General features: G+C 42.4%; 1 protein-coding gene across 1 annotated transcript in view; it reads right to left on the reverse strand.

Annotated features, from left to right (window-relative positions):
• Window positions 1-14,703, reverse strand: part of LOC143286789 (chromodomain-helicase-DNA-binding protein 1-like) — a 49,761-nt gene that overhangs the window by 10,873 nt on the left and 24,185 nt on the right. The window contains exons 11-19 of the mRNA XM_076594574.1: window positions 14,499-14,613; window positions 11,559-11,724; window positions 9,259-9,426; window positions 8,405-8,525; window positions 7,355-7,503; window positions 6,541-6,599; window positions 4,124-4,359; window positions 2,607-2,705; window positions 321-403 (exon numbers count right to left, since the gene is read on the reverse strand). Coding sequence (XP_076450689.1) covers window positions 321-403; window positions 2,607-2,705; window positions 4,124-4,359; window positions 6,541-6,599; window positions 7,355-7,503; window positions 8,405-8,525; window positions 9,259-9,426; window positions 11,559-11,724; window positions 14,499-14,613 — 1,196 coding nt within the window. The remainder of the gene's footprint in view (window positions 1-320; window positions 404-2,606; window positions 2,706-4,123; window positions 4,360-6,540; window positions 6,600-7,354; window positions 7,504-8,404; window positions 8,526-9,258; window positions 9,427-11,558; window positions 11,725-14,498; window positions 14,614-14,703) is intronic.

Raw genomic sequence — 14,703 nt, forward strand, 5'->3', positions numbered from 1 at the left:
CATAAAAACATACACATGCTGTGCAAACACACACACACACACGTTGACAAACAAACACACACACACAAACACACACACGTTGACAAACAAACACACACACACAAACACACACACACACGTTGACAAACAAACACACACACACACGTTGACACACACACACACACGTTGACAAACAAACACACACACACAAACACACACACACACGTTGACAAACAAACACACACACACACGTTGACAAACAAACACACACAAACACACACACACACACACGTTGACAAACAAACACACACACACACGTTGACAAACAAACACACACACACCAAATCTTCAGTGTCATCCTCCTCATCATTCTGTCTTTGAGATGCTGTCATTGGAATGAGGTGACAGTCACCCAGCGCCAAGTCTGAAACATACACAGTGATCCACTTAGTTATTCAGATAAGATGATAAACCGAGGTCCCAAGTGTAACATGCGCTCAGTGTAAGTAAAAAAAAAGAAACCATGGCAACAGGAGAGTTGTCTACAGCAAAATTCTGTTTAAGAATCCACAAACGGGTTCACTTGATGGCAGAAAAAAATGGGTGGTGGTGCTGTACTATAGTGATTTTCACACCGAGAAATCTGCTGTGACAAACGTGTAATACAATAAAATACTTGTCTCACAGGGCGTCATAACAGTTAAGGCATGTCCATATGTGCTGCACCATGCCTGCAAAAGGTCTGGGCCCCTCCACTGCTAAGTAACACACATGAATTTCTATACAAACGTAGAATTTAATAAAGCATAACCAAAATTATATTGTTCTGACCAGACTCCAAGACTACATTTATTCTAACTGGAATTGAAAGGAAATTTTCTATCTAAAATTATGTTTAATTACACATACTTAACCATGACCCAACTAGTGCAGACTCCGGCAGGGGTCTGACATTCCTGTCCTGTGCAAACTACTATCCGCCTATGCGGAGAAAACTAAAGTAATTACGGCTGATAACCTCGCCTTTGTCCCGCTGGCTAGCACCCTCTTTTTCCGGCAGCCATCATGACTCCTGTTCCTGTGCTCTCCATACGGCTAAGTTTTTTTTTCGTATTTTGTCTGTCTGTTGATTCTCTAGTGTTCTTGTTTTTTGTCAAATCATGTCTCCAACCAGGTCACATAATTATGTAGCTCGATTGGGCGATCATGCTAAAATTAAGGCGTGATCGCAATTGATTCGTTGACACTCTGGGCCCTCTACTCCTGGCCGTCTCAACAACGCCAACCAATGAAACATAATCATATAAAATGAAAACAAAAACAAACAAACAAAAAAAAACCCCAAAATATGTACACACACTCAAAAGGATCAATAATCCCCAAAATTCTATTGGGCATCATTTATTTCTTTGGTGGAACAATATTAATGGCATCCCCCACAATCACATTCATATCTACACTTACTCATGTAATATTTTTTCTGATACACTGTTTCTAAACGGGGCTGAAAACAAATTGCATGCACAGTACAAAAAAGAAACGATCCATTTTTCAAAGTACAATGAGGAATTTGCATCATACTCCCAGTTTGGTTAAATATACCTACCATGTCAAACTGATGCAAACCAGGTCTATCTGTTTGCTCTTCTCAGACAAAAATTTATCGCGGCAACTCAGTGATACAGCATCTCGCCATTAGACCGCCGTCTGCTAGCCAATAAAATGCTGTTTCCGGCAGGAGGTAAACAATCATTCCAATGATGTTTTCAGGCAAAGCTTCAAGAAAAACGAACATGATGTAGAAAACCAAAACCTATCAATACAGCACACAAGACCACTGTCCTATAATGATTTTGAAATGTCTGTATGCCAGACGCAAACATACTGAATTTCACTCCTTACCTTGCTTACCGTTATCACCTTTCTGTCTTATTCTGTGATGAAGGTTTTGAGATGTTTTTTCAGTCCTGTGGTTAAAACTAGGGGGAAAGGTGAGTGGGGTGGATGGTTGTCCTATCATCCGAGCACTGTTTCAGTGGCGTTCCCACCCCGTTTCCCCCCTCACGCCCCTCATCCCAAGCTCCCCATACAAAGCCACACCCAGGTTCATCTACTGCAGTCCCAACACCAGCAGTCCACTGGGAACCATTGACGCAAGGTTGCCAGGAGGCCACACACCAGAGGAGGTCCTGTGTTAAGTGTAGTGATGGCCTAGAGGTAACGCGTCTGCCTAGGAAGCGAGACAATCTGAGCACACTGGTTCAAAACACGGCTCTGCCACTGATATTTTCTCCCCCTCCACTAGACCTTGAGTGCTGGTCTGGACGCTAGTCATTCGGATGAGACGATAAACCGAGGTCCCATGTGCAGCATGTACTTAGCGCATGTTAAAGAACCCACGGCAACAAAAGGGTTGTTCCTGGCAAAATTCTGTAGAAAAATCCACTTCGATAGGAAAAACAAATAAAGCTGCACGCAGGAAAAAATACAAAAAAAAAAAAAAGGGTGGCGCTGTAGTGTAGCGACGCGCTCTCCCTGGGGTTAGCATTGCCCGAATTTCACACACAGAAATCTGTTGTGATAAAAAGAAATGCATATACATTCACATATTGATATACATAACTTACCTCTCACTTTCCCGGCCAACTCGTACTGTTTCTGGGGCTGCTTGGACCGGGACGATATCGCTGAGAACAGGCCCCCTCGCCCCCAGTAGCCAGAATCGTCTATCACATAGCATTCAGTTAACTTTTTTATTAAAAAAAACACCCAACACTTGAGATAAATATACATCTGAAATTATTTGCATATGATATGAGGCTTGTATGTGTGTGTCTTTGTGTGTGTGTGTGTGTGTGTGTGTGTGTGAGTAAATGTGTGAGCAAAAGCATGTGTATGTGTGTGTGTGTGCGTGTGTGTGTGTACATGCATATGTGTGAGTGCAAATGTGTAAGCAAGTCCATGTGTATATGTATGTATGTGTTTGTACGTATTCAAACGGGTGTATTATGCTTGTGACCATACGAAAAATTCAATACTTTCAAACTGATTTACCAAATACAAAGATATATACAAGTAAGTACACACATACATAAACACTGACACCTTCATTTAACAAAAATCATACTGAGCGCATGTGTGCATGCACGCGCTTATGAAAGCAGCATTTCTTTGTTTTGTCTTGGGGGGGGATTTGTGCTTTATCTCTTTCTTTTAGTCTGCTTGCTTCAAACGTGGCACTGTCATATGCTAAGAATTCCCTCAACGCTGAGATACCTAAGTCTTCTTCTTCCCCTCCATTCCTGGGCTGTGACTCCCACAGTCACTCGTTTGCAAGAGGGGGCTCAAACATGCACAACAGTTTTTACCCCAGCCAAGAAGGCAGTCATACTGGGGGTGGGGGTGGGGGGGGGGGGGAACACCAAAGAAATATACATTTTCTTCATGATTAGTTATATCATCATTTTTAATATTACTCGGACTATCATATGTTTCCAACACTTTTACCCCAGCCATGTAGGCAGTCATACTCCATTTTCAGGGGAAGACGCCAAAGTGATATAAAGTACTATAAATGTTCTTCATGATTATTAATATCATCATGTTTAATATTACTCTTTTTACTACATGTACGACCACTTTTACTCCTGCAATGTAGGCAGTCATACTCTGTTTTCAGGGGGGAGACACAAAAGTAATATAAATGTTCTTCATGATTTGTATTTGTATTTCTCTTTTTATCACAACAGATTTCTCTGTGTGAAACTTGGGCTGCTCTCCCCAGGGAGAGCGCGTCACAACACTCCAGCGCCACCCTTTTTTCCTGCATGCAGTTTTATTTGTTTTTCCTATTGAAGTGGATTGCCAGGAACAACCCTTTTGTTGGCGTGGGTTCTTTTACGTGCGCTAAGTGCATGCTGCACATGGGACCTCGGTTTATCATCTCATCCGAATGACTAGCATCCAGACCACCACTCAAGGTCTAGTAGAGGGGGAGAAAATATCGGCGACTGAGCCGTGATTTAAAACAGCGCGCTCAGAATCTCTCGCTTCCTAGGCGGATGCGTTACCTCCAGGCCATCACTCCACATGTCATGTCATCATTTTCATTATCATCACTGTCACTTTCACTATTGTACCCCACCAGCACAGTGAATGACGATGTTCACTGATGTCTTTGCTGCGGCCAATGGCCGCGTCACGTCGCCGATCACGTAGTTGATGGACTTTCCTGGTTTGTCTCCTTCACCCTCTCTCTCTTCCTCCTCCTCCTTGCCTTCCTCCTCCTCCTCCTTGCCTTCCTCCTCCTCCTCCTCCTCTCCTTCACTGTCTATCACAATGTTCACCGAGTGGTAGTTGTGCTTTTTCCACAGGGCCTCCCTGTAAAAACAGTAAAATGATAACAAGGATGATCTAGATACACACACACACACACAATATCATATACATATATATATAGAGAGAGAGAGGGGGGGTAGGGATAGAGAGAGGGGGGGATAAAGAGTGAGGGGGACAGAGAGAGAGAGAGAGAGGCAGACAGAGACAGAGAGCGGGAGGGAGAGAGAGAGAGAGAGTGAGTGAGAGAGCGAGTAAGAGAGAGAGAGATAGTATCAGTTTCAGCTTCAAGAAGTCCGAGCATGCGGACAGATCCATACATGCAAAATCACATCTGCTGTTATTTAAATACAACTCCCCCCCCATCCATGCCCCCCCCCCCCTCTTACCCCCTTCTCCCACCCCCTCACCTCCAAAAAACAACAGCAAATGTCTGCCCTTTCACAAATCCTAAATGCTGATAAGGCCTTGAGGCATACTGATAACACGGATGACTGAAAGACCCGCCTACATTTTTTTTTTTTTTTGCTGCCCCCTCATCTGCACAGTTTCAGTGGCATTACTCCCACGCTGCTCATTTAGATTCCCCCATACACGGCCACACCCGGGTTCGTCCGTCGCAGTTCCAGCGTCGGCAGTCCACAGGGAACCATCGATGTTAGGTCGCCAGGAGGCCACACACCAGAGGAGACCTTGCACTGCCGCTGAGTCACTTCGGTGGTGTTCAGTGGTGCCTGTTCTGTTTTAACGTACTTAGGACACCACCTACTAAGCCCCCTACTAACGACAATAATGGCTTAGTCGCGGAGCCAGACTGAGTGAGCGTCCCTCCCAGAGTGGAGACCGCCACCATGTCCCTCAAACAACAGCCACCCATGAATCTGCCGACACTGACGACATTGACAGGACTCACCCCAAGCACGGAAGTGGAGGACCCGCATACATATTTGTAAACAGCACAACGACGACAAAAATGACTGAAAAGCCCTAATACACCTCATAAACAGCACACTGATAACTAGCATGATTGAAAAAAGTCACATCTGAAACATCTACTTTCATCTTTTGAATAACACACTAATGACAAGGACACACACACACATAGATATTGATTAAACACTGATAAAAGGCATGATCCTAATACCCTTATACATATATTTTCAAATAACATACTGATAGAAAATTTGAATGAAAAAAACACTCTTTTTTTTTATAATAATAGGCAGTCCGCAAGGTTACTGAAACACACACGTACATATATATATAACACATATATATATATATTTGTATTTGTATTGCTTTTTATCACAACAGATTTCTCTGTGTGAAATTCGGGCTGCTCTCCCCAGGGAGAGCGCATCGCTATACTACAGCAACACCCATTTTTTTGTATTTTTTCCCGCGTGCAGTTTTATTTGTTTTTCCTATTGAAGCAAAATGAAGCCCCCTCCAAAAATACTAGAAAAAGAAGGGGGAAAAAAATAAAGGAAAGAAAATCAACTCAAATTTTCCTTTGCTTCTCTCCCAGAAGAAGAAAACATAGGAGAATGAACACACACACACACACACACACACAAACACAACAACAACAAAAAAAACAACAAAACAACAACACTAGAAATAGAAGGGCAAAAAAGATTTTTTTTTTTTAAAGCCCCCAAATCATCCCTTAGCTGCTCCTCGAAAGAAAAGAGGAAAATGTAGGAGAAAAACAAGAAGGAAAAACCCTTACTTCTTTCTCTACTTCAAAGAAAACTAAAACGCAGGAGAAAGACGACAAGGAAAAACCCCTTACCTCTTTCTGTGCTTCAAAGAAATACAAAACGCAGGAGAAAAACGAGAAGGAAAAACCCTTATCTCTTTCTCTGCTTCAAAGAAAACTAAAACGCAGGAGAAAAACGAGAAGGAAAAACCCTTATCTCTTTCTCTGCTTCAAAGAAAACTAAAACGCAGGAGAAAAACGACAAGGAAAAACCCTGACTTCTTTCTCCGCTTCGACGAAATACAAAACATAGGAGAAAGACGATGATAGAAACCCTTACCTCTTTCTCTGCTTCAAAGAAAACTAAAACGCAGGAGAAAAACGAGAAGGAAAAACCCTTATCTCTTTCTCTGCTTCAAAGAAAACTAAAACATAGGAGAAAGACGATGAGGAAAAAACCCTTACTTTTTTCTCCGCTTCGAATACAAAACATAGGAGAAAGACGAGAAGGAAAAACCCCTTGCCTCTTTCTCTGCTTCTCCTCGGCAGCCTTTTGTGCTCGTTTCTCTGCAGCCTGTTGCCTCTGTGGAGAGATATCAGACCTGTGACGATTCTGTGTGAATGTCAGAGCAATCTGTGCAATTTGTGTGTGTGTGTGTGTGTGTGTGTGTGCATTTCCGTGTTTACACATACACATCCTTGTCTGCGTATGTCCTACCCAAAACGCATGTACAAATATCCATACACATCTTTAACTGAAACCTTCACAGGCTCCCTGTGTGGGAGGTGCCAAGAGTCAGTCCACAACACCACCATAGAATATGTCTTTATTACCAAGTGTACCAGGGTCACAAGGAATATTTGGGGGGGATAGTACATAACAAGATACGAACATAAATCGAAAATCATACACAAACACAGATACAGTAGAAATTAGGGTTCATACCAGTGCATATCAATATAAAAACTTGTGCATACTCACACACACACACACACACACACACAAACTCTCTCTCTCCCTTTCTCACACATACACACACGTCGGAACAGAAGCCACATATTACATGTGGATGGGGCTGATGACGAGATTTGCAGGTAGATGGTTGTTGATTTCACAATTCTATTCATCACACTGGATTTGTTCGAGAGACAGGGCATTGGCTGCTTTTGGGAAAAAGCTATTGGTGAAGCGATTGGTTTTCGTCATACTTCTATACCGTCGACCAGAGGGGAGCATCTCGAAAATCCCAAAAGCCGGATGTGATTCGTCCTGGCTGATTGATTTTGCTTCATCACCACCATCATCGTAAACGGCAGGTGTACGCCATGCACACTGACCTTCTTCCTGCGTGCCTCCAGCTCCTCAGGGGTGAGAGGAATGCGGGCTTTCCTCCCTGTCTCGGGCAGCAGTCCCGTCAGCAGCATCGTGCCCTTTCTCCTCAGGGTTCTCTCCCCTGCAGAGTTCTCCTCCTTCTCTGCTTGTGCCACTGGGAACACGCTGGTTTTGGTTAATTGGGCAGAAAAGGTCGTTCAAGCAGTGATTTAAATGCGTGTCTATGCTGGTTTGGTTAATTGGATGAATTGGTCGTTCAAGCAGTGATTTAAATGCGTGTCGGTGTCTATGTGCACAGAAATGATGTAAATGGGAGTATATGTACACTGAAATGATGTCAATGTGTGTACATGTGCACAGCAATTATTTAAATGAGTGCATATGTGCACAGAAATGATGTTATTGTGTGTGTATATGTACACAGAAATAATGTAAATGTGTGTGTATGTGCACAGAAATGATGTCAATTATTATCATTATCATGATGAGCATTTACGCTTAATCTTGAAAATAAGCCCTAGGCATTTACAAATAGAACTCATATGTAAATATCAAAAAGGTAAAATTGAACACAAGATACCAAACATTACCAAAAAATAATTCATCCCCCCAGAAATGATGTAAATGTGTGTATGTGCATAGCAATGATGTAAATGTGTCTGTGTGCACAACAGTGGTGTAAATGTGTGTAAATGTGCACAGAAATGGTGTAAAAGTGTGTCTATGTGCACAGCAATGATGTAAATGTCTATGTGCACAGCAGTGGTGTAAATGTGTAGATGTGCACAGAAATGATGTAAATGTGTGTAGATATGCACGGCAATGATGTAAACGTGTGTTTATGTGCACAGCAATGATATCAAAATTTTTTAAAGCAATCATACGAAAGAAAAGTTACTCAGCAAAATTAATACATTGGCAACAAGGCTGATAGGATTTTTTTTTCTTTCAGTGCATGCAAAGTTTGCGTCTGTATTCCAGGTCTATGGAATTTCATCTTACTGCATCAACAGAGGCCATGCACAGCACAAGGAGCACACACTCTCTCCACTCACACTGAACCAGCGTCTGAAAGGCATCAGCGTCGGCAGCGGAGGTGTCCTTGGTTTCCTTGGAGTAATCATGACCTTCAAACATGTACATGCTCTGAGGCGCCTCCTTCATTCCCTCTTCTTCCTGGTAAATCACACACACACACACACCTGACATCAGGTAAAACATTTTTTTTTTTACACCTGTATATAAATGTTTTGTTTCGTAACCTGTTCACATATAGATGCAGTACTATTACTAATCACTCATTCCAATTTTCTTTTCTTTTTTTTCTGAAAAAATAGAAGTTATTTTTTCACCAAAAAAATCTGAAATTTATCTTTTGATTCAGTTTTCTTTTTTTTTTCTCCTGAAAAGTGGTTCTTTTTTCGCTCCAAATCACTGAAAATCATAACTGAATCTAAAGTACATCTTCCAAGATATGAGTGTATACAGTGTTCTTTTAAAATGAAAAACTGTCATCTGTGTTCTGCATTCACACTCAGCAAATACACTGTTACATGTGTGTGTGTGTGTGTGCGCGCGCTCGCGCATGCACGTGTGTCTATCTTTATGTGTGTGTGTGCATGCGTGTGTATGTGTGCATGCAAATATTTATCTGTATGTATGAACAGGTCTATGGATAGATGAATGAATGGATTTATAGATATGTTCTGTTATGTTTGTTAACTGAAAAGAACAAAAAAAAAGTATGTAAATCTCTTTTCCTTCCTTCTTTTCATAACTAATCTGCGTGTGTGTACATGTTTCTTGCCTGTTGTAAAGCATTTTGAGCCTCCCTCTTAGGGAGGAGGTAAGTGCGTAACAAGTATCCATCATCATTATTATCAATTTTGTTTAAAAAAAACATGCACACCTCCTCTTTCTCCTCCTCTTCCTCCTCCTCCTCCCCCTGCTGATCAGCTTCATCCACCTGCCACTCCCCACCCACGGAGGGACCCAGGATGTTGGTGAAATCCACCTCCTCCTCCTCCGCCTCCTCCTTCAGCAGCATGTCCACCCCAAACTTCAGAATGTCCTGCAGCTGTTGACATGGGAAACATATCCGATGTTGACAGGCGCAATAGCCGAGTGGTTAACCCTTTCGCTGCCAGGAGAATAAGATTTAAGTGAAATCTATTTGCCAGGGTTTTTTCACAAAAAACGGGTATAAATTTTCCAAAAATTCTGTGCTCTTTGTTATTGGAGAAAGACCCATAAAAGTATATATTTTCTGAAAGGTAAATGAATAAAGAATACAAAACACATGCTATTTTCCCATTTTATATATTTTTAGTGACATGTTGTTGTTTTGAAATCAGTGTTTTGTTTTTTGTCACATTTTCAACTTGTTCATTACAAACATTAGTCAGGTAATTTGCACAAAAACATCATATTTTCTGGACAAATGGATATCTGCAAACACAAAATCATACTAGAACAACCACGATACATATATATTTTTTTAAGAGATAGATACACAATACACTGTGACTTCTCCAAGTGATAAGATGGATGTGAGGCCACGCCCCCTCAGTCACCACCCCCCCCTCCTCCTCACCCCTCTCACACGGTCACTTGATTCAGTTCTCATCAGACTGCGTTGGCTGCTTGCCAAGAATATCGCTCTGCTGCTAATTCGGTCATCTGTCGTCTGCTAACAGCTGTACAGCTGACATCACTCACTGACAGTTGCATCTTGGCCACTCTCTTGATTGCTCCCTTTATTTTCTATCAGATCGTCCTATAAATGTTCATCTCTATCTTCTCCTTCGAATTTACGCTTCAGTTCTTTCTGAGCATCAGCTAAAGAAAGAAATCATTTTTGATTTAGTTCGTCACGATCGCATGTCTTGAACACGGCGTCAGTCCGACATTTTGTTGAGCGAGCGAGGAGAGAAGTCAGGCAAACACTTGGACAGTGACCCAACCAAAACGTTCAAATAAAGGACTGCTTCATGACGTAGATGGGGTTTCTAGCTATGAATAGAATCTAGAGAGATTCCCCAGGCTAAAGCTACCACTATTTTTGCCAAGGAAGTGAATGCAAACCAGGGAAAAGTCAGAATATTTCGATGACGAGTTATCTCGTCATGCAGGCAGCGAAGCATACATGCTTGCCATGACGAGTTATCTCGTCATGCAGGCAGCCTAGGGGTTAAAACATCGGGACTTTCAATCTGAGGGTCCCATGTTCGAATCTCGTTAACGGCGCCTGGTGTGTAAAGGGTAGAGATTTTTCTGATCTCCCAGATCAACATATGTGCAGACCTGCTAGTGCCTGAACCCCTTCATGTGTATAAGCAAGCAGAAGATCAAATACGCATGTTAAAGATCCTGTAATCCATGTCAGCTTTCTGTGGCTTATGGAAACAAGAACATACCCCCGAAAACAGAGTATGGCTGCCTACATGGCGGGGTAAAAAACAGTCGTACACATAAAAGCCCACTCATGTACATGTGAGTGAATGTGAGAGTTGCAGCCCACAACCGAAGAAGAAGCAGACATCCGACGTTAGTGGAGAGTTGGCCAAGTGGTAACACATCAGCCCAGGAAGCAAGAGAAGCTCAGCGTACAGGATCGAATCCCACACTTCCCAGTATTTACGCCCCCTTCCACTAGACCTTGAGTGGTGGTCTGGATGCAAGTCATGTAGATGAGAAGGTAGACAGAGGTCCCATGTGTCATGTCAAACGCTGTGTCATGTCATGCGCCTGTTGTTTCATTTTCGCAAAGGAGGCGATCAGACTTCTCTGAAATGGTCATTCTGATGCTAGCAAGCATCCTGACGCCATGTGCAGCATGTCCAATATTTTTTGGCCAAAAGAAGGGAATCAGTAGTGAATCACATGTCCAGTTATTTTCGCTTGAAGAAGGGAGTTAGTAGTCGATTTACCTGTCCAATATTTTTGCTTTTGGAAGTCTTTTACACAGAATGAAATTTTCTTATACAGGACAGAAACAATGAATTACCTGTCCAATTTTTTTTTTTTTTTTTTGCTAACAGTAAATGAGTACAGTATTACCTGTCCAATATTTTGCTAAAAGAAGTGTTTGACAGAACGAAACTCCCACATACAGGACTGAACTAGTGATATTACCTGACCAATACTGTTGCCAAAAGAAGTGCTTTAGAGATAGGAACTCTCCAAAGCAGGGTTAAATCAGCAGGTTACCTGTCCAATGTTTTTGCTGAAAGAAGTCTTGGACGTGGACGGCTCCACCGAATGGAACTCTCCTTTCTCGATGACGGTGTCGGTCAGCTTCAGTTTGTCCTCGGCTCGCTTCAGGATGATCTCCTCCACAGTGTTTCGGCCAATCAGACGGATCACCTTCACTGGTCTGAGGGCAACACAACGCACAGTCCATTTTTACATAGAGAGTAGTGTCATGCATTTGTGTGGGAGAGTTATTGAGTGAGTGAGTTACTGAGTAAGTGTTTGTGAGTTATTGAGTGAGTGAGTGACTTGAGTGAGAGTGAATGACTAAGAGTGAGTGAGTGATTTACGGAGTGAAAGTGGGTGAGAGAGAGAAAGAGAGAGGGAAAGAGAGAAGAGAGAGAGAGAGAGAGAGAGAGACAGAGAGTGAGTGAGTGAGTGTGTGTGCGTGTGTGTGTGTGTGTGTGTGCGCGCGCGCGTGCGTGCGCACGTGTGTGCGTGCATGCATGCATGCGCGTGTGTGTGCGTGCGCACGTGCGTGCATGCATGCATGCGTGTGTGTGTATGCACGCATGCACGCACTTTCGTTAGTTCGCTAAAAGTGGTACAACAATCACTATTCACAGAATAACAAAGATCAAACATTATAAAAATCATTCACTACTCAAAGCCCTCTGAACTAACCTTCAAAAACATTTATATCCAAAAAAAACCAACATCACTAACATTTCATACATCTCAAATACCACCTTTCTTTCTACACAGCTTTCCGTCATGGATATCAGAATAGTGAGCGTTCTGCAGAGATGTTTCCAAACTGGACAAGCATGGGGAAAAAAACAACAAAAAACCCCAAAACCTCTGCATATGAGACATAGAAAAGTAGGCGGGATTAAACTTTGACGTGGTTGTGTTGTTGTTCAGAGTCATTACCTGTTCTGACTTGGTTGTGTTGTTGTTCAGAGTGATTTGGCTGTGTTGTTGTTCAGAGTCATTACCTGTTCTGGCTTGGTTGTGTTGTTGTTCAGAGTGACTTGGTTGTGTTGTTGTTCAGAGTCATTACCTGTTCTGACTTGGTTGTGTTGTTGTTCAGAGTCATTACCTGTTCTGACTTGGTTGTGTTGTTGTTCAGAGTCATTACCTGTTCTGGCTTGGTTGTGTTGTTGTTCAGAGTCATTACCTGTTCTGACTTGGTTGTGTTGTTGTTCAGAGTGACTTGGTTGTGTTGTTGTTCAGAGTCATTACCTGTTCTGACTTGGTTGTGTTGTTGTTCAGAGTGACTTGGTTGTGTTGTTGTTCAGAGTCATTACCTGTTCTGACTTGGTTGTGTTGTTGTTCAGAGTCATTACCTGTTCTGACTTGGTTGTGTTGTTGTTCAGAGTCATTACCTGCTCTGACTTGGTTGTGTTGTTGTTCAGAGTCATTACCTGTTCTGACTTGGTTGTGTTGTTGTTCAGAGTGACTTGGTTGTGTTGTTGTTCAGAGTCATTACCTGTTCTGACTTGGTTGTGTTGTTGTTCAGAGTGACTTGGTTGTGTTGTTGTTCAGAGTCATTACCTGTTCTGGCTTGGTTGTGTTGTTGTTCAGAGTCATTACCTGTTCTGACTTGGTTGTGTGTTGTTGTTCAGAGTCATTAACTGTTCTGGCTTGGTTGTGTTGTTGTTCAGAGTCATTACCTGTTCTGACTTGGTTGTGTTGTTGTTCAGAGTGACTTGGTTGTGTTGTTGTTCAGAGTCATTACCTGTTCTGACTTGGTTGTGTTGTTGTTCAGAGTGACTTGGTTGTGTTGTTGTTCAGAGTCATTACCTGTTCTGACTTGGTTGTGTTGTTGTTCAGAGTGACTTGGTTGTGTTGTTGTTCAGAGTCATTACCTGTTCTGACTTGGTTGTGTTGTTGTTCAGAGTGACTTGGTTGTGTTGTTGTTCAGAGTCATTACCTGTTCTGACTTGGTTGTGTTGTTGTTCAGAGTGACTTGGTTGTGTTGTTGTTCAGAGTCATTACCTGTTCTGACTTGGTTGTGTTGTTGTTCAGAGTCATTACCTGTTCTGACTTGGTTGTGTTGTTGTTCAGAGTCATTACCTGCTCTGACTTGGTTGTGTTGTTGTTCAGAGTGACTTGGTTGTGTTGTTGTTCAGTCATTACCTGTTCTGACTTGGTTGTGTTGTTGTTCAGAGTCATTACCTGCTCTGACTTGGTTGTGTTGTTGTTCAGAGTGACTTGGTTGTATTGTTGTTCAGAGTCATTACCTGTTGTGACTTGGTTGTGTTGTTGTTCAGAGTCATTACCTGTTCTGACTTGGTTGTGTTGTTGTTCAGAGTGACTTGGTTGTGTTGTTGTTCAGAGTCATTACCTGTTCTGACTTGGTTGTGTTGTTGTTCAGAGTCATTACCTGTTCTGGCTTGGTTGTGTTGTTGTTCAGAGTGACTTGGTTGTGTTGTTGTTCAGAGTGACTTGGTTGTGTTGTTGTTCAGAGTCATTGCCTGTTCTGACTTGGTTGTGTTGTTGTTCAGAGTGACTTTGTTGTGTTGTTGTTCAGATGTCATTACCTGCTCTGACTTGGTTGTGTTGTTGTTCAGAGTCATTACCTGTTCTGGCTTGGTTGTGTTGTTGTTCAGATGTCATTACCTGTTCTGGTTTGGTTGTGTTGTTGTTCAGAGTTACTTTGTTGTGTTGTTGTTCAGATGTCATTACCTGTTCTGACTTGGTTGTGTTGTTGTTCAGAGTCATTACCTGCTCTGACTTGCCTGTGCTGTTGTTCAGAGTCATTACCTGCTCTGACATGGTTGTATTGTTGTTCAGAGTCATTACCTGCTCTGACTTGGTTGTGTTGTTGTTCAGAGTGACTTGGTTGTGTTGTTGTTCAGAGTCATTACCTGCTCTGACGTGGTTGTGTTGTTGTTCAGAGTGACGTGGTTGTGTTGTTGTTCAGAGTCATTACCTGTTGTTCAGAGTCATTACCTGTTCTGGCCAATGCGATGCGCTCGTGCAGCCGCCTGCAGGTCGTTCTGTGGGTTGAAATCACTGTCGATGAAGATCACCGTGTCTGCCGCTGTCAGGTTCAGACCCTGTCCACCTGGGACAAAAAAAACAAAAACAAAAAAAACAAAACAAAACAACCCATCAGTACAGGTACGACCACATCTATGCCGAATGAAAATAAGGA

This window comes from Babylonia areolata, chromosome 10, assembly GCF_041734735.1.
Source record: "Babylonia areolata isolate BAREFJ2019XMU chromosome 10, ASM4173473v1, whole genome shotgun sequence".
NCBI classification, from domain to species: Eukaryota; Metazoa; Mollusca; class Gastropoda; order Neogastropoda; family Buccinidae; genus Babylonia; species Babylonia areolata.